This window comes from Schistocerca gregaria, chromosome X (assembly GCF_023897955.1).
Source record: "Schistocerca gregaria isolate iqSchGreg1 chromosome X, iqSchGreg1.2, whole genome shotgun sequence".
In the NCBI taxonomy this organism is placed as follows: domain Eukaryota; kingdom Metazoa; phylum Arthropoda; class Insecta; order Orthoptera; family Acrididae; genus Schistocerca; species Schistocerca gregaria.
Genome location: NC_064931.1, coordinates 683771957 through 683799522, shown reverse-complemented (window position 1 = coordinate 683799522; position 27566 = coordinate 683771957). Strand labels below are relative to the sequence as shown.

Here is a 27566-nt window from a genome sequence, read left to right as displayed (position 1 = left end):
AGTAAACGTATTGTTCAGCCATATTATTTTCGTCAGAGTTGTCCCAGGCGGAATTATGTATACGCCCAACTGTTGCAGATCGGATGTCTTCAGCCGGTACCCTATCGATATATGCTAACCTGGAGTACTACTTGCTTTTCTCTGTTATGCTTCACCTGCAAAATGCAATTAGTTATGACTTTGCTTATATATGAATATTAAAAATCAAGGTCGAGGTAATATAACGGACGATGAGAACGTTTCCGTTCTAAGGCCGTACAGCCGCGCGGAGTGGCCGCGTGATTTCAGACGTCATGTCGCGGACTGAGCGGCCCCTCCCGACGGAGGTCAGAGTCTTCCCTCGGGCATGGGTGTGTGTTGTTCTCAGCATAGGTTAGTTAAATTAGTTTAAATAGTGTGTAAGTCTGGGGACCGATGACCTAAGCAGTTTGGTCCCTTAGGAATTCACACACACACACACACACACTAAGGCCGTACAGTCCAGAATCGGTATGTCAATCAGGCAGAATTGCCATTTGCACTGGGTAATTATTCCACCGGCGCACCAAGTTGAACATACAAGTTGGGTACAACACCGTGTCCTGCTGCGTGGAGAAGTTCGTAACTGCCAGTTTCACAGCCTCGTCCGACTGGAATCGTCGACACTTCAAGTCCTTTTTTAAGGGATCTGTACGTGAGAATCGCGATGACCTAAGCAGTTTGGTCCCTTAGAAATTCACACACACACACACACACGCTAACGCCGTACAGTCCAGAATCGGTATGTCAATCAGGCAGAATTGCCATTTGCACTGGGGTAATTATTCCACTGGCGCACCAAGTTGAACATACAAGTTGGGTACAACACCGTGTCCTGCTGCGTGGAGAAGTTCGTAACTGCCAGTTTCACAGCCTCGTCCGACTGGAATCGTCGACACTTCAAGTCCTTTTTTAAGGGATCTGTACGTGAGAATCGCGCGGGGAGAGATCAGGACTATAGGGCGGCTATTCGAGTGTCTCCCACTGAGGTTGGAGTAACTTTTGCGTAGTGTATTTGCGATAAGGAGACGTGGATTATAATGAAGCTGCAACATGGCACTTGGCGTAGCTTCTAATCCTCCAAGCGGATAAAAACTAATATGAGGGCTTGAAAAACTATACACTTAAAGCGCTAACGTTGGTACGTTGCAGAACTGTGGAATGTATTTGATGCTGTCTTATGAGATTATGTTTCTTCGAGAACGGAAAAACTTCTCAGTAGGAAGCAACATAAATTCCTATGGTTGCAATTGTGTGAAACTCTGTATGCTCTACTCATTTCCAGGATTCAGTACTTTTTAGACAACCGTGCTCAAGCTCACTCCAAGTTTCTCCAACTCCTGTGTGTCTTTCATGTAGTTAAAGTTTGTCTCTTTATAAGCGAAATACGTACTTTCAGAAAATCGACCCTGATAAGTGATTGCAACAACAACTTCCTTAGCAGGCAGAACTCAAGATGTCGACCTCAAGAGGGAGAAGTCGACAAAAAGTAAAGTAACGACTGGTGTACCTCAGGAAGTTTGTTAGGACCGTACACAAGTGACGAAATAGATATCATAGAAAAACTCAGTCACGATGGCCAGATGGTGGTTTGCACCCCTTTGCTTCCGAATGCGAATCCATTACATTAACCACTACGCTGCCTGGTTTGGCTGTAACAGGCTCTATTAAACCTATGAGGGATAGCGCGTTTGGAGGCACCTACAAATTGCAGTTGTAGATACTCCTTCCAAGTCAGCACTGTCAGTTGACGAAATCTATTCTGCCACAGCAACAACATGCAGTGTCCCTCCCAGTCTAAAGTAAAAGCGCTGAGGAAGTCAACGTGTTTTCGAGGGAAGAAATCTTTTCCAGCGCAAACTGATGCTTCTGCTATTCTTGCATTTTACACTGAGGCGATAAAAGCCACAGGACACCTCGTAATATCGTGTCGGATCTCCTTTTGCCCGGCGTCATGCAGCAACATAACGTCGCATGGACTCGATAAGTCCTTGGGAGTCCCCTGAAGAAATAATTAGCCATACTGCCACTATAGCCGTCCATAGTTGCGAAACCACCGCCGGTGAAGCATTATGTGCACGAACTGACGTCTCGATTATGACCCATAAATGTATGACGGACGATCTGGATGGCCAAATCTTTCGCTTGAATTGTCCAGATTGTTCTGCAAACCAATCGCAAACGCCGGCCGGGGTGGCCGAGCGGTTCTAGGCGCTACAGTCTGGAACCGCACCACCGCTACGGTCGCAGGTTCGAATCCTGCCTCGGGCATGGACGTGTGTGATGTCCTTAGGTTAGTTAAGTTCAAGTAGTTCTAATTTCTAGGGGACTGATGACCTTAGAAGTTAAGTCCCATAGTGCTCAGAGTCGTTTTGAAGCCAATCGCGAACAGCTATGGCTCGATAACACAGCGAATCGTTGTTTGGGAAGATGAAGAGCATGAATGGCTGCAAATGGTCTCCAAGTAGCCGAACATAACCATTTCTAGTCAATGATCGGTTCAGTTGGGCTACATGACCCAGTCCATTCCGTGCAAACACACCCCACACCATTATGGAGCCTCCACCAGCTTGCGTGGTGCCTTGTTGACAACATGGTTCCATCAGCTTTTACTAACTGAAACCGGGATTCATCCGACGAATCGTCTAGGGTCCAACCAAAAGGGTCACGAGCCCAAGAGAGGCGCTGCAGGCGATGTGGTGCTATTAGCAAAGGCACTCGCGTCGGTCGTCTGCTGCCATAGCCAATCAACGGCAAATTTTGCAGCATTCTCCAAACTTATACATACGTAGTACGTCCTACTCTGATTTCCACGGTTATTTCACGCAGTGTTGTTTGTCTGTTAGCACTGACAGCTCTACGCACACGCTGCTGTTCTCAGTAGTTACGTGAAGGCCGTCGGCCACCGTGTTATCTGTGGTGTGAGGCAATGCCTGAAATTTGGTATCCGCGGCACACTCTTGACTGTTGATTGCGGAATATTAAATCCCCTATCGATTTCCGTAATGGAACGTCCCATGGATCTAGCTCCAATTACGATTCCGCGTTCGAAGTCTGTTCAAAATGTTTCAAATGGCTCTGAGCACTATGGGACTTAACATCTGAGGTCATCGGTCCCCTAATCTTAGAACTACGTAAACCTAGCTAACCTAAGGACAACACACACATCCATGCCCGAGGCAGGATTCGAACCTGCGTCCGTAGCAGTAGCGCGGTTCCGGACTGGAGCGCCTAGAACCGCTCGGCCACATCGGCCGGCCGAAGTCTGTTAATTCCCGTTGTGCGACCGTAATCACCCCGAAAACCATTTCACATGGACCACCTGAGTATAAATGTCAATACACTGCCCATTTATACCTTGTGTATGCGATACTACCGCCGTCTGTATATGTGCATGTCGCTATCCCATGACATTTGTCAGTCCATTGTAAGTTACAATTTATAGGATATTTCTGTAACATGTAACGTCGCTTTGCTTATTTATTTTTTTGGTTTAGTTGAATTTCAACAGTTTTTATTTTCAGATACTTACGATAAGTAAAGACACTAAAAACGTCCTTTCCTCTTACAGATACAACTATGGAGCGAAATACTCTTATGGCTCAGTGTTATCCGCGACTGAAAGACTATTGTCGAGAGAAACACGGACTGGAATTTCAGGTAACATAGTATTCATATCAGAAAATGTAGTATTTCAACTTTCTCATGGAACAAATTTTAGAAAAAGTGATTTGTCAAAGTTGTCATCAATAGTGAAAAGAACGATTTCCTGTTATGGTGAAATTTCTTTCTACTGGTTAAGTATCATATCAGCTAAGCCTGAGTAGTTTTGCACAAAAAATGAAAGTTAATGCTTTCCAGAAGAAAGCACTGCGTAATGAGTTTGATAATTTACGTGCTCGTGTAAATCTTCTTACTACAGGTGGTAGACATGCGATGGGGTGTGCGAGACGAAGCCACCGACGATCACATGACAACCGAGTTGTGCATGAAAGAGATTGAAAATTGCCAGAGACTTTCCATGGGTCCAAATTTTGTGGTAAGATTTAATTTTCCAGATAACTTAGATACACAAAACTGTGACGAAAGTATTACTGCAGAACTTTTGAAATTGTGAATGGATTTTACTATGGCAAAGGTTTTATGTATAGTAAATGGTGAAATTGTCTTTTCTACACCTTTAAAGCTTACATGCGTACCTTCGTTTATTATTTTCTCTATTCGCTGTAGAAGCCCTTAAAACAAATATGCGTTTTTTCACTGAGGATGACTGTCTTAATCCGCCTCAAGCTATGCAGATTTAAGTTTTCCGTGATTTCCCTAGATCACTACAAGCAAATTCCAGGAAGGTTCTTTGAAAGGGCATCGTCAGTTTTCTTCTCCAGCACTGAAATTGTCCGAGCTTGTGAGTAGTGGGGCAGTGTATGTTCTGGACGAAAACGCTGTCGCAGCATCGAGCAGCACTTTTTTATTTGCAGTGTAATATTACAGCTGAGAGGATTACACATCTTATATTTCGCTGATAGGACTTCCTTAGAGAGGAGAGGGAGGGGAGGGCACCCATCCCCATGACACCCAAAGTTTTGTCAACTTTGTTTACTCTACTCACTAGGTGGCTACACTGTAGAATTGTGAATAGGTCTTTCTTTGAACCACAAGTAGTGCTCACTGACACCAACAGATGGCTCCACTGATAAAAATACAACAGAATGGTAAATTAATTATTTTCAATATCTAAGATGTTGAAACATTCTAAAATGTCTGCAAAATATGTAGGCAATGCAAAAGTTCGTTGTTTACACCAGTTATGCAGAGGTTCATGCATAAAAAAACACTGTACAACTCAAATCAATTAATGCGATGTCACAATATTGCGAAAATACAACTGAAGTGTAAAACAAAGTGAATGTTTCGCTAAATTCGTGCCCAAAATTGTAATGTATATACTCCAATGCTAGTTTTCCATGCCTGTTAATAGCTGACATTTTAATAGTCACACCTAAGAATTCAGTGTCATAAATCCAACTTGACTCAGATTGTAACTGCATAAAAATACATATTAGCTAAAATAACACACTAAGCACATAAGCATGCAATCAAATAGAGTGTCTGAATGTTAATAACTGGGCCTACTCTTGAAATAACTCACAACTCTCCCTCACATTAAATATTTTCACATTGAAATCTCTCTCAAGCACCATTTTAGAAAGGACATAACTAATGCATCATGTTATTCACTAGAAAAAATATAAATGATGCTACTGATTAACAATTATTGCTATTATTACAAATGACACAGGTGAAGATGATGTACAATGACACCAGACTGAAGTCAGAACTATGGTGACAAGGCTCTCTAAAAGCATTAGAGATTGCATTTTTTCCACAACGATGAAGTTACAGTATTATCGGACAGTATTCTAGAATGCAACAAAAATGTTAAGTTTATGTTGCAACAGTATGTAAATATGTAAATAGGGTATTCAGTCTGTGCAATTACATTTTGTGAAACTATAGCTTGTGAAAATAATAAGAAATCCTGTACTCAACTACACCACTCACAAAACACACACACACACACACACACACACACACACACACACACACACACACTACTTCCACTTCTGAAGGCTGATGATAGCTATTTACGAAGGATTTACCGGTGGGCATTGCCTTCATCTTAAGGTTTGGGTGGAAATTTGTTGTCTTTATTTTTGTGTGGTTTGCGAGAAGGGCGTGGGCGGTGTTAGGATCTTAATTTATTTTGTTTTCTCCTACTTCATTGCGTTGTTTTCCTGAGGTTGCAGTGCCTCATCTATCTAGCATTGCAACTGGTCGTCTGTGTCGTTCTCGTGGTCGTGGTGGTGCTCCAAGGTCCCTGATGAGATGATTTGTCGATGTCTGCGTCTTCTCGTAGAAATGTCTTGCAATCTTCTTGTGTCTTTCGAGGACTTCTAGCTCTTCTGCAGCTTCGTGAAGGTATTGGTGTGGAAACTGGCAGTTGACGTGGTAGACTCTGCGTAATATTTTGTTTTGTAAGGACTGTAGTCGTTGGATATGTGTCTTAGCAGCAACGCCCCAGACTTCGCATGCATAGTCAAACAAAGGGCGGAGGTACATCCGGTAAATAAGGAGGCCGTTCGAGATAGATAGTTCAGACCGCTCGTTGAGTATGGGGTATAATGCCCCTAGGCGCTGGTGGATCTTCTTTCGGAGGTCTGTGATGTGTTGGCACCACGTAAGTTTTTTGTCCATGATGACCCCCAGGTATCTCACTGATGACAGCCAGGGTAGTTGTGTTCCGTAAAGTCGTAGTTGCCGTTGTGGCATCGTCCTTTTCCACGTGAAGATGATGGTCTGTGTCTTCGTTGGGTTGAAGTTGATCCTCCAGCGGGCTGCCCAGTCTTCTAGTCTGTTAAGTGCACTCTGCAGTCTTGGTATTAGCACTTCTCTCCATCGGCTGCTGGAGTACAGCATGGTGTCGTCAGCGTAGATAGCCTTCTCCACCCTGGGTACTGTTGGCATATCGGAAGTGTACATGATGTACAGAACCGGTCCAAGGACCGATCCTTGGGGTACGCCGGCGTTTATGTTGCGCACACGAGAGACTGAATTTTCGAGTCGTACCACATAGGTCCGATGCTCGAGGTACGACGCTATCAGTTTCACATACAGCCTAGGCAGTCGAAGGGTGTGTAGTTTCCAAAGTAGTCCATGATGCCAGACGCTGTCAAACGCCTTGGTTACGTCTAGCAGTACTGCACCACAAAATTCTCTTCGGTTGAAGGCGTCTTTAATGTATTCAACTGCTCGGAGAATTTGTTGAGTAGTCGAGTGTCCGCGTCGAAAACCGAATTGCTCCGGCGGTAAAATGTCCAGTTGTGTCGCCAGGCGTTGAAGGCGTTGAAGAAGAAGTCTTTCGAAGAGCTTGCTCACATGAGGAAGCAAGCTAATTGGTCGGTAGCTGTTGGGGTGCTTCTTGTTTTTGCCCGGTTTGGGTACTGCGACGATGACGGAGTACTTCCACGCCGCAGGAAACGTAGCTGTCGTAAGAATCCAGTTGAACAGTGCAGCAAGATGGACGATCGCCGACCAGGGTAGTTGCTTAAGTACTCTGCCGGTGATATCGTCCGATCCTGGCGCCTTGTTATTTGGAAGCATTCTGATGCCCACTTGCACTTCCTCAGGTGTTATTGGGGTGATTGGTTCCTCTTCTTCAACGTCTTCTTGTAGTAGTGTGGTGACGTTACGTTCGATATCAGCAGTACGCTGCAAGTCGACACGATCTGCAAGCGGCTGGAAGTTGGCTTCGAAGACGTCTGCAAGCATGTCAGCTTTTTCTTCAGGTCGATAGGCTGTTCGGTTATCAGCTGTCAGTGGTGGTGTTCTCGTCTTCCTGTTCATGAAGTGGCTCACTGTCTGCCATCCAAGTGGATCGAGAGTGAAGCTGCGGAGCTTGTCTGCCCATCGTTGGTTGCGGTGTACAGCTATACCGGCTCGTATTTCTCTTCTGAGTTGGTTAATACGTCTTTTGAGAGCGGCGTTGCGCGTGATGCGCCATTCTCTACACAGTCGATTCCGCGTCCGGATGGAGGCGAGGATGTCTTGTGGTAGACTGGGCACCACGTGGTGAGGCGGCTGCGGCGGTGGTGTGGCGTCATGTAGGGCGTCGGTGACGATGTCAGTGAGTCGGTTAAATGATTCTTCGGAGATGTCTTCGTCTTCGTTGATGTCGGTGAATGAGGAGTCTGCATGCTCGCGGAAGCGGTCCCAGTTCGTTCGTCGTATATTCAGTCGTCCCTGTACGAGTTCTGCTGTTACTCGTAAGCTGAAGAGGACCGGAAGGTGGTCTGAATTGAGTCCATGGATGACATCAGCGTCTAGGAATTGCGGTATTCCTTTTGTTATGGCGATGTCGATGGCATCTGGTACACCTCGCGAGGGATAGCAGGTGGGTTCTTCAGGGCCACATGCATGAGCATGGGCTTCTTCGAGTGCCTGGAGAAGCATCGGTCCACTCCAGTTAGTTACTGATGAGTTCCATGCCGCGTGCTTTCAGTTCAAATCCCCTGCAATAAAGAGTTTCCCTGGCACACGTAGGAGTGATATTGCGTCTTCAAGGGTGATGATTCTTCGTGGCCTTCGGTAGACGGAGATAAATGTGATGGGTCCTGTTTGTGTTTCGAGAAGAACTGCTGATGATTCGATGTGCTGAGTGGTGGGTGGATGAACTTCATGATGCTGGATGGAGTTACGAATGAAAATGGTGGTGCCGCCTCCGTGAGTCGGTCGATCTCTTCGATAGCAGCGATAATTGGCAATATTGCTGCGTATGCCTGGTTTGAGAAACGTCTCGTTAACGAGGCAGACATCAACGTTGTGGTCATGCAGGAACTGCTGCAGTTCAGCAATGTCTTGGGTAAGGTTGTTTGCGTTATACGCAACAATCCTTAGGTCTTCCAGCCTTGGCGCTCTAGGCAGGCTGATGTGTTCTTGAAGCTTCAATGGCTGCTGTTACGGCTCTTGAGACCGCCGTGTCGACTGCGGCGGCGATGGTGTTGGGCAGCTGTGTTAGTTGCTTTGTAACGTCGGCTAAGGTGGTGACAATGCTGGTCAGTAGTTTGATGATATCTGCATCATTCTGCGGGGCTGTTTGTGGCTGTTGGCGCTGTCTTTGAGATGCAGGTATTCTTGATGGTGCAGCTTCTCGCACACGCACGCACGCACGCACACGCACTCAAAACACCATTGCCTCTTTAGGAAAAGAATAATAATAATATTCTTTATTATAACATATCACTTAGACTGCAGAACGAAAGGAACAGTTTGTAAACACATGACCTAACACGCTGACAGTGGTAGGTGTAACATTTCCAAAAATAATATCAGACTTGATGTCTCAGAAATATATAAAAACTACTTACCCTTCGTTGTGAGACATGTTACACTTTGCAAGCACAATGAAGCTCCAAAAATTAAGTACTGCTGTATCCAGACTGTCTGTATAATACATTAAAACGCATGCTTATCATAATATAAGCAAGAACTCTATAACAATTCTGTTTTGCACACCTTGCAAGCACAATGAGGCATCAAATACGTCTAGTGTGAGACATTGTGCGACCATACTCATTGCTATAAATGCTAACCCCATGCTATGTTATGAACGTTCGTCTCTATAACGTACAAATATGTAGATGTAGGTGGTGAAGTTATAATGTTCTAAAATTTAGCGAGTGACAAGCGGAAATAACGTTAGAGATTCTACCAACCAGTGATGTTGTCGCACATGAAATTTACTATTAATATCAAAATCTCAACCATATCGTTCATGTTCGCATTTAGAACAAACGGAGCTTAAACAAAATGACACTAAATATTATGAGGTATGGTACCTCAACAGTACAGCGTGACAGCATGACACTGTCGGTTTGCAGAGATGAAGCTATCGACGCCGTAATACGTGGAAAACAGAGCTGGAGTAATTTTATGGCAACAGCAATTATCAATAATTGCCAAATTGACGTAATTACACTCCTGGAAATTGAAATAAGAACACCGTGAATTCATTGTCCCAGGAAGGGGAAACTTTATTGACACATTCCTGGGGTCAGATACATCACATGATCACACTGACAGAACCACAGGCACATAGACACAGGCAACAGAGCATGCACAATGTCGGCACTAGTACAGTGTATATCCACCTTTCGCAGCAATGCTGGCTGCTATTCTCCCATGGAGACGATCGTAGAGATGCTGGATGTAGTCCTGTGGAACGGCTTGCCAGGCCATTTCCACCTGGCGCCTCAGTTGGACCAGCGTTCGTGCTGGACGTGCAGACCGCTTGAGACGACGCTTCATCCAGTCCCAAACATGCTCAATGGGGGACAGATCCGGAGATCTTGCTGGTCAGGGTAGTTGACTTACACCTTCTAGAGCACGTTGGGTGGCACGGGATACATGCGGACGTGCATTGTCCTGTTGGAACAGCAAGTTCCCTTGCCGCTCTAGGAATGGTAGAACGATGGGTTCGATGACGGTTTGGATGTACCGTGCACTATTCAGTGTCCCCTCGACGATCACCAGAGGTGTACGGCCAGTGTAGGAGATCGCTCCCCACACCATGATGCCGGGTGTTGGCCCTGTGTGCCTCGGTCGTATGCAGTCCTGATTGTGGCGCTCACCTGCACGGCGCCAACCACGCATACGACCATCATTGGCACCAAGGCAGAAGCGACTCTCATCGCTGAAGACGACACGTCTCCATTCGTCCCTCCATTCACGCCTGTCGCGACACCACTGGAGGCGAGCTGCACGATGTTGGGGCATGAGCGGAAGACGGCCTAACGGTGTGCGGGACCGTAGCCCAGCTTCATGGAGACGGTTGCGAATGGTCTTCGCCGATACCCCAGGAGCAACAGTGTCCCTAATTTGCTGGGAAGTGGCGGTGCGGTCCCCTACGGCACTGCGTAGGATCCTACGGTCTTGGCGTGCATCCGTGCGTCGCTGCGGTCCGGTCCCAGGTCGACGGGCACGTGCACCTTCCGCCGACCACTGGTGACAACATCGATGTACTGTGGAGACCTCACGCCCCACGTGTTGAGCAATTCGGCGGTACGTCCACCCGGCCTCCCGCATGCCCACTATACGCCCTCGCTCAAAGTCCGTCAACTGCACATACGGTTCACGTCCACGCTGTCGCGGCATGCTACCAGTGTTAAAGACTGCGATGGAGCTCCGTATGCCACTGCAAACTGGCTGACACTGACGGCGGCGGTGCACAAATGCTGCGCAGCTAGCGCCATTCGACGGCCAACACCGCGGTTCCTTGTGTGTCCGCTGTGCCGTGCGTGTGATCATTGCTTGTACAGCCCTCTCGCAGTGTCCGGAGCAAGTATGGTGGGTCTGACACTCCGGTGTCAATGTGTTCTTTTTTCCATTTCCAGGAGTGTACATTCCATAACAGAGTAGTTGAAACGAACGATACAAGTCATTGTGTACATACCTAAACAGTCTTGCACAGAGATCAAACACAGGATCCATACAGTAGTGGTCTCCAGCCTAGTAATACTACATTCTTTAGCCAAAAATGCATAAGAAGTTTCCCTTAGCCACGTGCCTTTATACTTTGTTACACCTATAAGGTGGTTAGCAATAACTTTGCCCACTCCTGGGCTTGTGAAAAAACTGCAGAAACGTTGTTAAACACAACACAGCGACTGTTCTGCAAGTTATTTGCTAACTGACTCCTTATGGAAGCAAACGGCACAGAGTAGTATTGCTCCTACTCAGTCAAGTCACAACATAGTACTGACTGAACCATCACAGCCCAAGGGGCTTCCAATCCAATGTTATCAGAACTGGTGGAGTCATATCATAAAAGGGTAGGAGAGACATTTACCGGCGTGGTTGTTTGAATGCAGTTACTTGAACCTACTATAATCGAGTGACTGTTAATTGTCATGCAAACAAGAGCGTCACTGACCACCACCCATCATCCAGTACTCATGTGCTGTAAACAGTTTGTGTGTTAGTGATCAACTTCAGGATGATTCTTCTGATATAGCCTACCAGCTTGGTTACAATAGTAGCATACAGCGGTGGTGATTCAAATATTGTTTGCTAATGTTTCTTAATTGTTTATTAATTTCCAAGTAAGGTCTGTACCTCATAGTTTGAACGTCGTTGTATGTGATTCATGGGTATAGCTACATATGAAGGGCTTATTTCAATAGTGGTACAAGTCTATTTTTTTCATTCTGAGATGCAGAGTCCTAAAGTTAAATGAGCACTGAAAAATCTTCAGTTGAGATACCAGAAACATTCAAGTATATATACTTGAATACTCAAGTACATATACTTGAATATTTATGGTATCTCAACTGCAGATTTTTCAGCGCTCATTAAACTTTAGGACTCTGTATATGAGAATGAGCAAAAATGAACTTGTACCACTATTGAAATAAGCCCTTCATTTATGACCTCGCGTACAGAAAAAAAGACATTTATTGTGCTGTAAACACAAACATATTAATTCACAAACTGTGGAACTTACATTTTTCAAAGAGAAAAATACACTATTTGCTGCTAATTTCTTAATTACATTGAATAATTACTGTACTTGCAGATGCTATACGCCCCCAAAATGCAACACATGAGGAAATCGAGACTGTCCATTTACCAAAGGCCAACATGGATGAATTATTGCACCCACCTCGTCCTGCAGGCCAATTTTACACAGACAAGTACTCTCAATCATGTGCTGTTCGGATGACACTACTTTCTTCGGAATATCTGCCTCTAGTTTAATATCTGACACATCATTTGCTGTAATTACCGCATTTTTCGTTTGACAAACAGTGTCCCCAAATTCAGTGCCCTTTGCACGAATCAGAAACATACATTTGGAGAAACACAGGGCGTGTGCTTTCTGTGGATCATCCTTTTCATGCCAATACTTCAAACCACCACCACAATGAAAACACGCTGTTTCATCACCAGTGCCGTTGTAAAAGTACTCCTCGTTACTTAGCTCATCTGGTCGCTGGCTATTAGCGAGAAGCCACTCATCGAACGATGTTATCCTAGCTTCCTGAGTGCTGTATCTAGGCCATACTGGTCCAGGCGCGATTTTATCTGAACTGTATTCAGGCGTTGGTTCTGGAAAGGAATTTGGAGTATTTCCATTCTGTGTAGGCCTAGGTGGAGCTTCTATAGATAAATAGGATGTCCCACTGAACTCTGCTGTCTCATGTATTTTCGACATGCAACAAAACGTAAAAATGCAATTGGCCTGGGTTGCACCTATTTCAGCGACTCACACATTAGGCAGGAATGCATCACCACTTTCAACACAAAGTCAAGTTTTTTCTAAAATGGCATGTGTACTTTTTTCTAGAGAAACAAAAACTAGAGGTACAGTTAGTGATGACAGACTTGGTTACACTGTTCTAAAGCTCATTAATTCTGAAATATCAGACTTTAATGGGAATTCTGCCGTAATGCACAGGGCAAGAGGTGCCTGCACTGCCCTATGGCTTGCTGTCAGGAGCTCACATGATGGACAGGAATGCAAATTCCATAAAACTAAACACATATCACTTTCAGCACAATATTATGTTTATTGAAATGACACATGCATGTTTTTTGCTACAGAAATGAAAGGTTCATTTATGGTAAGACGTGATTTCAGTGTCGTAAACACAATTATGTCTATTAGTGGCACATAGCCTACAGAAATTTCATGTTTGGACATGATATCCAAGACAGAAAATGCACTCGCAAATAACCAGTAACGTCACATCGGATGAACCTGCGTCCCCAACAGGTGTTCGAAGTGCCCATCGTTTGTATCAGTACACTTGTGTAGATGGTGAGGAAGTGCGCCTTACAAAGACTGTAGTGTTTCCACAGATATTGCCGCACACACAGCAGTAATACGTTGTTGCACATCCTCTGGTGTCGTCAAGGGTTCGTGCTACACACAGTCTTTCAATGTACCCAAGAGAAAGAAGTCTAACGGCGTCAAGTCGGGTGATCGGGTGGCCAACTCACATTATCTCCCAATCCTATCCACCTATTTGGAAACAATGCATCCACAACTTCTCTGGAAACACGTGCTTATTGTGAGGGGCATCCATCTTGTTGGAGCCACATTGACAGTTGGGTTTCCAATCCCCTGTCCTCAATGAGAAAGGGTAGAGTGTCTTGCAGAAATGATGCATATCACCTATCACCACACAGTTAATGTTTCCTCATAAAAATAGGGACCTACAATACGAGTACCAATGATGCCGCACCGGACATTGCCATCACACTGTGCTTGATGAGCAACAACGTAAAACCAGTGGGGATTTTGCATGGAGCAGTAGTGTATGTCTGTAGATTCACATGACCATGAATTGTGAACAAAGCTTCATCCATAAACAACATATCACGTACGAAGTCAGAGTTACCTTGCAAAGACTGAAGTGCAAAACCACAGATGCAATGTGGGATTCAAAGCCATTCCTGCACAGTTATTGGCGGTGTGAGATATAGAACGGATGAAACGTATGCCCATGCAAAATTCTCGACACACTACTACAGCTTATTCCAGAACCACGTGCAATCTGTCGTACACTCACCTCAGGACTGTGCACTACAGCAAGCAGAGCAGCAATCTCATTGTCACTGTTAGTTGGTGTGTTTGTACGTTGATGCTCTCTGGTGTCCAGCTGCCTGTTTCCATGAGACTTGTGCAGATGTTGGAAATGGTATGATGCGAAAGAGTAGCGTTCAGCCTATGTTGCTAAAACGCACGTGAAAAGTGTCAAGTGTTCAAATGTGTGTGAATTCCTAAGGGACCAAACTGCTGAGGTCATCAGTCCCTAGACTTACAGACTAATGAAACTAAGTAAATAAATGTCGTGTGACTAGGGCCTCCCGTCGGGCAGACCGTTCGCCGGGTGCAAATCTTTCGATTTGACGCCACTTCGGCGACTTGCGTGTCGATGGGGATGAAATTATGATGATTAGCACAACACAATACCCAGTCCCTGAGCGGAGAAAATCTCCGACCCACCCGGGAATCGAACCCGGGCCCTTTAGGAATGACATTCTGTCACGCTGACCACTCCGTTACTGGGGGCAGACACTTAAATTAACTTGTGCTAATAACAACACACACACACCCTTACCTCCGCGGAAGGACAGCGTAATCCGTGACATGCCGCCTCAAACCGCACGGCGCGGCGTTGAAGTGTATTTTCCTGTTTGACACCGACAGCAGCACAGCAGGCCCGAGCTGGAGACATTAGTAGACTGAACAGTATAGGTAGAACGTGTGTAGTGATAGTGGTGTGTTTACAGCAGGCTGCAGGACAGTGCAGGAACCTAGCCCTACGTATTACAGCAGATATCGCGGCGCCGTTGCCATCCTTTAAAGTGTAATATTTCAGAATGTCTGTGGTTTGTAACAGTGAAACCAAGTCTTTCATCACTAACTGTACCTCTAGTTTTTATTTATGTAGAAAATCAGACATGTGCCATTTAAAAAACCTAACTTTGTGTTGAAGGTTGTGCTCGTTGTCCCTTATGGATAATGCATTCCTACCCATTGTGTGATCCTCTGAGATAGGTGCATCCCTGGCCAATCGAATTTTTCAAATTTTGTTTCATTTCTGAAATATATCAGATGGCAGGATTAGGTGGGACACCCTGCGATATGACACGACTATTGTCGATAACGGATGACGAGTATCTTTGGTTGTAGGTTTAAAATTTCCATGCAGTGCTTGTGAGGAAGAAAACTTTTTTTGTTTAGTTGTCCCACAATAGTGACCTCTCCCATGAAGCGTAATAATCTTTTTCGCCTTTATAATAGGGGGCTGCTCATCTGCCGGTAACATCACATGCTTTGCAGGGGATTTCAGAAAGCCAGTCGCACAGGCGATGCAGTCAAGTCGACATTCTCAAATGTTCAAATGTGTGTGAAATCTTATGGGACTAAACTGCTAGGGTCATCAGTCCCTAAGCTTACACACTACTTAACCTAAATTATCCAAAGGATAAACACACACACCCATGCCCGAGGGAGGACTCGAACCTCCGCCGGGACCAGCCGCACAGTCCATGACTGCAGTCGACATTCTTCTGTGGGTATACATTTGTACAATAGTCATGCTGTCGGATGCTGTGCCGCGCGGGGTAGCCGTGCAGTCTGAGGCGCTTTTCCTCAGTTCGTGCTGCTCGCCCCGTTGGAGGTTCGAGTCCTCCGTGGGGCATGGGTGTGTGTGTGTTGTCGTTAGTGTAAGTTTAAGTTAGATTAAGTAGTGTGTAAGCCTAGGGACCGATGACCTTAGCAGTTTGGTTCCATAGGAACTTACCACAAATTCTCAAAAAATTTCGGATGCCCTACTATTTATAGGGCGCACAGGTGAGAACATCATTGAGCTGGTGACAAGAATATTACTTTTTTCTACGGATCACTTACTGACACGAGTATTTCTGTGGAAACTGCTGATCAGGATGTGATTAAGAACTGTCACGGCGAAAACAATGTTGTCATGCAGACACATGTAGTGTATTTCTGTGGAAACTGGGAGCCATCACGCATTCCAACGACCCCACGGTTGTGGCATACATTGTTCTGCAACTGCCGCGAACTGGAATCGCAACGCAGATTGCCGCACCACATGCAGCTGCAGTAGAAACGGAGAACCGGCGATTCAGCAGTAATACGTAGTAGTCTTGGCCACTGTTTCTATGTTTCGATACAGTGTATCGATACGTGGAAATGTTTGCGTGTTTCGGAACGGCTGTGGTTCACTGTTTCGAAACAGTGGTGTTTCATTCCGCCCCTGTATCGGATAACAGGACCAGATTCGATATCGAGCCAAACGCAGAAACTGTATCGTTGTTTCAAAATAACGCTGTTTCAGTCCACCTGTGCTTGGAACGGACTAATTGTATCGAAACAGTGATGTTTCATTCCGCTCTGTGTCGGACGAGATTCGGGCTCGGCACAGGTACCGAAACACAACATACAACTTCGTGAAACACTTTCAAGAGTGTCGAAATCTTTTTGACAAGCAATAGCATGAAGCTTAAGATATCAGAAAATAAAGCTTCGTTTCTAGCTGACTGTCCTATTCCGAAATGGCGTAACATCTGCTTTATAAACAATAACCAAACAATAAAACAACGCATACTATTCACATTCAAAATAATAAATATGTGAAAATCATTCAGTTAAATTACACTTTTTTATAACATACGCTTCTCTCTTCATTTACAGTAATCATATTAAGAAACGCAATTAAGATGTAGGTATAATTGCAAGCAATCTGTTTGACATATCACTGATAGTGTAATGGTGAACGGGAAGGGCTGGGAAGCATGGTGAATTTATAGTAACGGTTCTAAACACCTTGAAAGACAACATTTTTTTCTCTTATATTTTGTTATTTATTCGAATTATTTGTGAGTCTATAGTCACTGTGCCTATTATGCAAAATGATTCCCTTTGTGTGCATGGAAATTAGCAGAATGGGTATATTACCCATACTAAAGGAATGTGGGAATCCCAGTAACATATCCGTTGTTTCTGCAATTTGCTCCAGTTCCGTTCGTGGTGGTTCTTCTGTCTTCAGCTACGGCAGTCCTCAGCCAATTGAAAAGTATGAAAGTCACACGACACGAAAGCAAAGAATTTGCTGCATGAAATACGAAACTGCCAAGACGCCTAAGTGATAGTTTCATATTTTCTGCGATATGATTAGCGCTCTTGCACCTCATTTGTGTTTATATGGACATACTTATACAGTAGACATTCAAGATGATAAAATGTGTAGGTTTATTAGATTACAAAACACAAACTGTTTCACTGTTTCGGAACAGCGTATCGAAACATTACATTGTACTATTTCATTTGTTTCGAAACAGTTGAATGTTTAGTTTGCCCATCTCTACAGCAGAGCAATAACATATCTGGTACGACAGGCGTCATGCAAAGGAACTGCAAGCTTCCGCCTGTGGCCGAAAGCGGTCGCGCGGGATCTGGCAGATGGCACCGTACTGTTAAGTGCCATCTGTCACTGTGATATGGGACAAACGGTGGCAGTTTCCCCTTCACGCTCGGAGCCGTTTAGGAACGTGATGCCGCGCAAATGTCGCCTGGTCAAAGCTCTGACTTCTTCATTGGTGATTTAGTACAGAGGGAATTTTCCTTGTGGACATCGTGATAGCTGAACTCTTTATCTTGCTGCAGTATTTGTATATTTCGTTTGGCGAAATACAGGTTAAGTAAATATTGCGTTTGCTGTGTTACTTGTTCACTAATCGTTCCTGTTCCTGTCCAGCTTTCCTATGTCCACAGTTGCCACACTACTCTGTAGTCCACCAGTCCTTAACCTTGTATACAGGGTGTAAATTTTAAGTTGACAAACCAGAATAACTCGAAAAATAAGCTTTACACGAAAAATGTGTAGAATCCAAAGTTGATTATTTTCGAGGGGGACATCTGCTGGTGCTAAAATTAGCCCGCCACCCCAGACCCCTGGAGGTGGGACGGGAGGCAACATAAAAACTTCAAATGGGAACACCCATTTTTTATTGCAGAGTCAGATTCTACATAAGAAACTACGTACATTTTGTCTTTAAGATTTGCTTTGATCCGTGGTAGTTGGCGCTGTAATTCAAAAAATCCATGTTCTCATTTCTGCGTGGAAAATGGTTACGGATAAATAAAAAATACTTATTTACTACGTAAATTTTGATTCGCTAAAACTAAAACTCTCCCTCTCTCCCCATAGGGTGGTGTCTGAAAGAGCAATTAGAGTTTTAAAAAATATTGACCCAAATTTAACTTTTTCCGCAGATTCGGATAAGTCTTGTTTGTTTCGTGGTCATGAGGCCACACAACTTTTAATTATCAAGCAAATCATCTGACTAGATAACTAACTAACCAAACATCCTATTTACTAACGAGTTAACTCATTAACTAAAAAACTAGCTGACTCACGAACCTAATTTTTTGTTAGATTCGGAGTAATCACTCTTGTAGGCGAGAAGTCTCACAACTGGAGTGCTTGCTGCAGGGCAGATTGAGCCACATCGCCTGACCTTACCTCGCCAGATTTTTTCTTATTGAGTTATCTAAAAGATATCGTTTATCAGGAAACGCCTAACACTCGCGAAAACATGGTGCAAAGAATAAGAGATGCTTGCGCTGCAATTACACCAGACACGTTATCTAGATGTGTGCAGGGATTTACAGCACGAGTCAATAAATGCATCGAAGTTGGAGGTCATCACTTAGAACATTTGATTTCATAAAACGGTGAGATGCAAGGGATTTACGGACAACAAGCACGCCGAAAGTGAGAGGCTAGGGGACTCACAGGAAACAAGCACCCAGAAATCCATTTACTTGCAAGTATTTGCAAATAATCAACAATAAAACAAAACAAATCGCTCCTTTTCAGGACCACCAAATCTTAAACGGGAATACGTTCATCTTTAGTTAGAGAGTGGGTTAGAATTTTCCTCAGTTAATCTTTTACTTTGTTTACTCTGTGAGTTAATGCGTTCACTCGTTAGTAAGTAGGATGTTTGGTTAGTTAGTCAGTTAATCAGATAATTCAAAGTTGTGTGGCCTCATGACCACGAAACACACAAAACTTATCCAAATCTGCGGAAAACATTAATATTTGCATGCAAGTAGCAATCGACGACTGGATCTTTGATCGTCGTATTGCCGATGTCTCCAAAATCATTTCTCCTGCTCTGCAATATGAGCACTGATGACGTATGTTAAATACTTACCTAAAGTCTGTAAGTGAGGAGGTAGAAAAGAGGAAATGAATAAATAAGTACACAGTTCTGTTTAAGGACCAGTTTATTTATTGGTGGACTACGTGATGATATTTTGCAGAAGCAACCAGCCTAGAACATACGTTCTCGTCTCAGCCAGCCACGTGCATTTTCGCCTCAGGGCTCTCACTAAGCGCAATACACGTAAGGCCTAGCACATGCTTACGGGTTAGTAATTAATATACAGTGATAGAAAAAAAATCCTAGCACCAAGAAGTAGTTGTGCGAGATTAAGAAAAGTTGGTAGACATCCAGAATGAGGTTTTCATTCTGCAGCGGAGTGTGCGCTGATATGAAACTTCCTGGCAGATTAAAACTGTGTGCCCGACCGAGACTCGAACTCGGGACCTTTGCCTTTCGCGGGCAAGTGCTCTACCAACTTTCTTTTTTTAATCCCATTTCGTTCGCTTTTGTTCGTTGCATCTGCTCGGGGCGGACGTCGTCAGGGCAGCTGACCCTCTGATCGAACACGTTCAGCTACCGTGCCGGCGTACCAACTGAGCTACCCAAGCACGACTCACGCCCGGTCCTCACAGCTTTGCTTCTGCCAGTATCTCGTCTCCTACCTTCCAAACTTTACAGAAGCTCTCCTGCGAAGCTTGCAGAACTAGCACTCCTGGAAGAAAAGATACTGCGGAGACATGGCTTAGCCACAGCCTGGGGGATGTTTCCAGAATGAGATTTTCACTCTGCAGCGGAGTGTGCGCTGATATGAAACTTCCTGGCAGATTAAAACTGTGTGCCCTTCTGAGACTCGAACTCACTGGCAGAAGTAAAGCTGTGAGGAGCGGGCGTGAGTCGTGCTTCGGTAGCTTAGTTGGTAGAGCACTTGCCCGCAAAAGGCAAAGGTCTAGAGTTCGAGTCTCGGTCGGGCACACAGTTTTAGTCTGCCAGGAAGTTTTGTTGGTAGACATGTTTCTACATCTGAAAGATGATGCCTATTCAAATTTCGCGCCAGTCGCATAAGGGTGGTGCTATTAGTTTTTTTTTTTTTTTACGTGAGTCTGCTTTAGGCGGTGGCGCGGCACGGACCTGCTATCCCTGCCGCGGGCGCGCGTGGACGAGGAAGTGTTTACACCGCCGGTACTCGTGCGTGTTGTTGTCTGACTCGATCGCCATGGCACACAATTTTCGAAAGACTACGCTCCAATTTACGTTCGACAACGAATTTGCCAGACCAAAAGCTTTCGAAATAGAGCGTTTTTTGAGGGAAGAAGTTCGTTTACCTGCTGCAGACATAATTGGAATACACCTGTTCATTGTCAGCAGTACAATGTACGTTAAGATGACCGATGAAGCTGCGTGTGAAAGAACTCTCCCCGCTGCTCAAAGAGGATTTAAATTTCGACACTCTGATGGCCATATCAGCGATGTAACAGTAGCTCCTTCAGGATTGGGTGTGAGGGTCATTCGGATCTTTGAATTGCCGTTTGAGGTGCCAGAATCGATGGTTATTGAATCGCTGCGACCATATGGAACGGTACTTAGTCATACGCCTGACCGCTGGGCAAGTTTTAGTACCTATCCTGTGCTAAACGGCGTGCGACAGGTGCGGATCGTCCTTACTAAACATATCCCGTCTTATTTATACATTGGAGGATGTCGAGCTATTGTGATCTACGATGGCCAGCCACGCACCTGTTCTGGCTGTGGTGGAGAAGGACATATCCGCTTGGAGTGCATACAACGCCGCGTCGTGCAACTGCCACATGGAGAAGCGTCGCAGCGAGAAGTTCCCACGCAACTGCCGATGACGTACGTGTCGGTGGCCCGCCGGGAGGTGTTGCCGAGTTCGGAGCGTGACAAGGACGTGTTTATGCAAGAGCAGACCGAGTTACGGGAGCATGGAGGTGACTCGGAGAATGTCCCTACACCCACGTCACGTCAGTTGAGGGAGGAACCTTCCGAAAACTCACATGTAGCACACGGCGTGGAAGTAGAGGTCGAGACAGTGGCGCCGGCAACGGACCAACGAACGATCGACGAACACAGTGAGGCAGCAGAGGGCAGGGCAGGCAAACAGCGATCGCCGAAGCGTCGCAAAAAGCACCGCCATAGTTCGGGTGACACGTTCCCCCCTAGCCTAGGGGACACGGAAGGTATCCTAGCCGCAGAACTGTCTGACACAGAACACGTGCCTTTAGATGACGCTGACAGGATTCCGTCAGAAGGTGACCGGATGTCCTGCCTTTCAGATGGTCCCTTTTCATTGACACCGACTGACCCAGTGCTGCAGACGAAGGAGTCCGGGACACCAGTGTTCCGGCAGCCACGTCGAAATACATCAGAGGACGTTTCTCGGATGGATGACCACTGCGACTGGGCGGAACCAGTCGAAGACATACAGGAACTGCCACCCCCAAATGATGGCCACTCACCTACAGGATGCACACCACGGAACGACAATAAAGGAGGGTAGCCCGTTGACAGGCACCCCTCTGAGCACGAATAGTGGACTAAAGCCCTTGGAATTCTCAATGACATGACACGAGCATGACAACGACAACGAACCAAGCATATAAGATGGGCACAGTGAACATTAACACCGCACGTTTGCTTGCAAAGATGCAACTTCTCCGGGACATGATTTACGCCAGGCGTTGATATTTTGCTGATGCAGGAAACCTGCAATGCTGCTTTTCCCGACGTGCATGGATACAGCACTTACCTAGCGCCGACTCCAGATGGAGGACGTGGCACAGCGATACTCGTCCGGAAAGGGATTCCGATGTGTGACCTCGATTACCTTCCTTCGGCACGGCATTCGTATCGTCAACATCTGTGCACCCTCCGGATCTGGCAATCGACAGGCGCGTGCACGATTCTACTCGGAGTAGATTGCCCCCCCCCCCCCCCTATTCCATGGGAGGTATGACCACGTCTTGGTAGGGGGGGGATTTTAACTGTGTACTCACACCGAAGTATCAAACTCCTAATTTCAGCTCCTGCCACGCATTGAACACGATCTGCCGGGACATGGCCCTAATGGACACGTGGGAAAAGATCCATGGGAAGCGAGAGGGCTACACGTATTTTACTAGCCACTCGGCGAGCAGGCTGGATCGGATTTATGTTTCTGACGGATTAAGAGATCACGTGTTGTCTGCTGAATGTTGGCCCACAGCTTTTACTGATCACCTTGCATATTTCTGCACGTTAATCCTCCCACGGCAGCGGGTCTGGCGGAGTCGTAGTTCCTGGAAACTTAATTCATCCTTATTGGTGGATCTCGAATGTCGCCAGCGGATCGAAGACACATGGCAGACTTGCACTCGCCGTCTGCCGCTGCACCGTACGGTTCTTTCGTGGTGGCTGCAGTGTGCAAAACCGGCGATACGAAGAGCTCTCATAACGTGTGGCATGGAAAAAGCGAAATGGCTCCGAGATACACTTGATTACTATTACATGGTGCTCCGCGACCTGTCCTCCAGGGCCCTCTGTCCGAGCGTCAAGCGGAAGTCCATCGCATTCAGGTCTGCATTTTATCGATCACGAGACGTCGACTGGAGGGACTTTCGATCCGTGCTGTGTGCTTGGACAACGTCGATGGAGAACGTATTGGCATGCATCATGTGTCCAAGGGACATGCGCGTAATCGCCTATCACTAATCACAGAGCTCCATGATGACTATGGTCGGCCCTTGACGTCACAGCAGGACATTGCTGCTGAGTTTCTGGAGCATTACCGCCTCCTTTTCACTGGGACGCCGACGGACAATCGGACAGGAGAAGAAATTTTGCGACAGATGCAAACGGAGGTGGATGGTCCGGATGCAGAGGCGATGTTGGAACCCCTAACGGAAGATGACATCCGGGGCGCACTCGCGAAGGGTGCGGTGCATAAATCCCCTGGGCCAGATGGGTTGACACTCGAATTTTACCGCGCATTTGCGGATTTAATGATGTCCCAGTTGGTATTGATGTATAATGAGTTACTGAGCCCTGACACGGACGTTCCGTCGCAGTTCATGGCGGGACTGCTTATACCAATACCGAAATCGACAGCGAGTGTCAGCGCCCATCAATTTAGACCGCTCACGATGCTCAATACTGACTATACGACCTTTGCGCGAATGTTGGCGGCAAGGCTGAAGACTGTAATATCCAAGACAATACCACCAGACCAGACTTGTCTAGGGGTTCGGAGCAACATACATTCTATCCTCGGCGAATACCGTGACGTAATTTCCTTGACGGACGCTTGCCGCATGCGAGCGGCGTTCGTATCGGTGGATTTTGATCGTGCCTTTGACAGGATGAACCATGATTTCCTTGACTCGACCATGCGACGCATGGCGATACCACAGGATTTTATTACCGTCCTCATGCGCCTCTTTCGAGGCGCTTCTTCCACAGTGAGAGTCAATGGCAGGGAGGTTGGACCGATTCCTATTTGCAGCTCAGTTCGGCAAGGATGTCCCTTGTCGATGATACTGTTTACAATAGCGCTCGAACCATTGATGCAGACTCTTAGACGGACTCTAACAGGCGTCCGACTCCGTGCGAGCTCCTTCACGTGTCGTGCATATGCCGACGACTTGATGATACTCGTCCGATCGGAGAACGAATTCAGTCATGTGGTTAACCTTCTTACTACGTACGGAGTAGCTGCGGAAAGCAGGGACAACATGAATAAAACCAAGGTCATGCACATCGGTCGAGGGCTAGACGCTCTGCATAGTCCGTTTACGACGGTGGACATCTTGCGATGCTTAGGTGTATTGTTCACCCGATCGCTATGGCAATCAGCGGCGACGAGCTATCGATGTCTCCTCCAGAACGTCCGACTGCACATACGCAACAATTCACTCCGAACGCACGACCTGCTCCAAAGGGTGGACTACACTAATGTTCACCTGCCTCGCGTCTGCCGCACCTGGCACAGGTACTGCCAATGCCACATGGCATTGCTGACAGATTAATGGCGGCCTTTGGATACTATGTGAGCCAAGGAATGTTCTTTAAGATCAAATACGAGACTTTAACTCTCCCACACCATTCTGGAGGACTTAGTCTCACGGATGTGCGGAACAAGGCTCTAGCTCTATACCTGCGAGCAACGCTACGCACTTGGAACCAACGGCAACACGCCATCACGTCGGCCATCCTGGATGTGCTTCTTCCCACGTCCTTTGAACCACCGGTGGCGGTAGGCACAATCTCGCCCTCTTTTTCTCACGTCGCGTGATTTTTTGTTGATTTTAGTTATGTTCAGTTACAGATACCTTCTACAAGAATTCCCACTACCCGTGAGATATATCGATACTTGCGGCGTCATCATGGCAGCAATGTTGTCGAACTTAAATACCCAACACGAAACTGGCGACAGATTTGGCGAGCTGTCCATACACCTCTCCTCACCACAGCAGCGCGATCGTCATGGTATACACTGATCAACCGCAATACATTCAACCGCCAACGATTGTACTACATTCGCATGGTACATTCCCCGCTCTGCCTTATATGTGGCATGCAGGACACCGATGAACATTCTCTGCAGTGCGGTGAGGCAAAGGATGTTTGGCGGCTGACGCAACGCATCGTCGCCCTCCTCCGGCGGACCGACGAATCAATGATCACGACGGACGCTTTATATTTCCCTGACGCTGTATTTTTCCCCTCACATAAAACTTCGGCAGTCCGATGGATTGGAGGACACGCATCGCACTACGTGCTCTCGCGGACCTTAATATAGGGCATGGACTATTGGCATTATCTACTAGAACAACACGAAATCATCCGACGCCACTCTAAATATAAAACGCATTTTGCGAACTTTGTAGGCAGCATGTTTCATAACCCCCCGAAGCGGTGGGGAGTCCCAGGTTTACGTTGTTTCGAGGGATGGGATGTATTCCCAGTGAAGTGAAGAGGATGTCACTTCAGCCCTATATTTCTTTCCCTTCTTTTTTATATATGATTTTTCCTTTGGGACATTAAAATTAAATGAATAAAAAATATATAAATAAAAAAAATGAAAAATAAAAAAAAGCTGGCAGAACACTGGCCCGCGAAAGGCAAAGGTCCAGAGTTCGAGTCTCGGTCGGGCACACAGTTTTAATCTGCCAGGAAGTTTCGTTGGTAGACATGTTTCTACATCTGAAAGATGTTGCTTATTCAAATTTCGCGCCAGCCGCATAAGGGCGGTGCTATTAGCACCGCTGTGAGGATACAAATCAGTTTTTTTTTTTTTTCTAAATACGGGATGTGACGGTTGTAAGTGTTAGTTACGTATGAGATTGATTGTAGTGAGCTGATGTTAATGAAGAATGCCTTTGAGGCGACGAAAACCCCATTATCGGCAGCTCAATGAGTTTGTATGTAATCATCGAGAAGCTGGATGTTCGTTCTACGATATTGCCGATAGACTTGGCAGGAATGTAGCCATTGTAGATGCTTGCTGGCAGTAGTGGTCACGGGAAGGTACTGTAGCAAGAGGACCGGTCTCTGGACGGCTACGTGGCACTTCTGCGAGACAAGACCGTCGTGTTTGGCGTATGACTTAACGCATCATACTGCGTCTGTAGCAGCCATTCGAGCAGCAACTGGCACTATAGTCCCACAATGAACTGTTACATATCGGTTATTTCAAGGAAAGCTCCGAGCCAGACGCCCTATAGCGTGCATTCCGTTAATAAAAAAAAAAAAAAACCGCCAGTTGCAACTTAGTGATGTGAAGCGATAGCTCATTGGAGGGCAGAGTGGAGGTCTGTTGTGTTTTCTGATGAAAGCCAGTTCTGCCTCGATGCCAGTGTCGTATTGGTCAGAAGGAGGCCCATGGCCAACCTGTCTCTGGCCTAGACATGCTGGACCGACACTTGGAGTTATGTTACAGTCAAGGATGCAATTTTGTATGACGCCAGGAGAACTGTATTGGTTATCCCACACACCCTGATGCAAATATGTACGTCAATCTGCTGATTCGACCTGCTGTGCTGTCATTGATGTACAGCATTCCAGGGGGTGTTTTCCAACAGGATAACACTGTCCCACATACCACTCTTGTAACCCAACATGCTTTATAGAGTGTCAACATGTTTCCTTGACCTGCTCAGTCACCAAATCTGCCTCCAATCGAGAACATATGGAACATCAACGAATGACAACTACAATATCATCCACAATCAGCTTAACCGGAACTGTATGGACCGACCAAGTGCAACAAGCATGGAACTCCATACCAGAAACTGAATCCGCCAACTACACGACCCAATGCATGCATTTCTGCATGCTTACATTCAACATTATGGTTGTTAAACCAGTTATTACTGTACCAGCATTTTACATTTGTTGTAGCTTTTTCTGGCAGAGCTCGTAACCTGAGACCTTGCAACATTAATCACTTAAATATGTTACCTAGACAAACGTATTTCTGAAATTCCATTACCCCATATTAATCATTTCTTGGTGCTGGGATTTTTTTCACCAGTTTACATTGTCTGTGCTACACTTGAAGAACAGGTGAAATAATTTTGGAGACTTCAGTCGATTGATGCTTGCATCCAGAGGTCATGTGAGCCTCTCTGTGTATGGTAAAATTCCAGTCGTCCAATAAATAAACTGACGTGCACGCAGAGGCCGGAAAGTGAACTGACTTCCTGGTATTCATGCTTCCAGCAGACGTAGTACAGCTGTGGCTGTTAACCAGCAGGCCCATCTCTTGTCTGGTTGCATCAGCAGGTCCCTACAGACACGTTGCTAGAGTTGGCAGTCTCGTCCCTGGCTGATACCAAGAAGAGCGTAAGAGACCTGGCCTGTCTCTCAGCTGGCACCGGCAGGGAGCAGCAGGCATGGTATTGCTATGCTAAGTCCTCCCCACAAGCAGCTAAGCATGAAAATTTTAAACTTTCAATCAAAGCTGCTCATCAACATAATTAAGACAGTATGAGCAAAGTGTATGATGTCTCACGGTAAATGGTAAGCAGTTTTATTTATTTCCAAGACATCGAACCAATATCTGTCTTTTTAAATGTTACATCTATCACTGCCAGTGTGTTTGATCGTATGTTTATGAACTGTTCCTTTGTTCTGCAGTTTAAGTGATGTTTCGTAATAAAGCGCATTATTTCTTCCTTTCTTAATAGTGTGTGTGGTGTAGTTGAGTACAGCTTTTCTTATCATTTACTCAATCCATATTGTCCTAAAGTGCATCTGCACAGACTGACTATCTATATTTCTTGTCTAGATACTGC

The 27566-nt window shown here is 45.8% G+C and overlaps 1 protein-coding gene across 1 annotated transcript in view; it reads left to right on the top strand.

Moving 5' to 3' along the window:
- LOC126299346 (NACHT and WD repeat domain-containing protein 2) overlaps positions 1–27566 on the top strand; it is a 287406-nt gene that overhangs the window by 21035 nt on the left and 238805 nt on the right. The window contains exons 3-4 of the mRNA XM_049991201.1: positions 3590–3678; positions 3941–4057. Of these exons, the coding sequence (XP_049847158.1) occupies positions 3590–3678; positions 3941–4057 (206 nt within the window). The remainder of the gene's footprint in view (positions 1–3589; positions 3679–3940; positions 4058–27566) is intronic.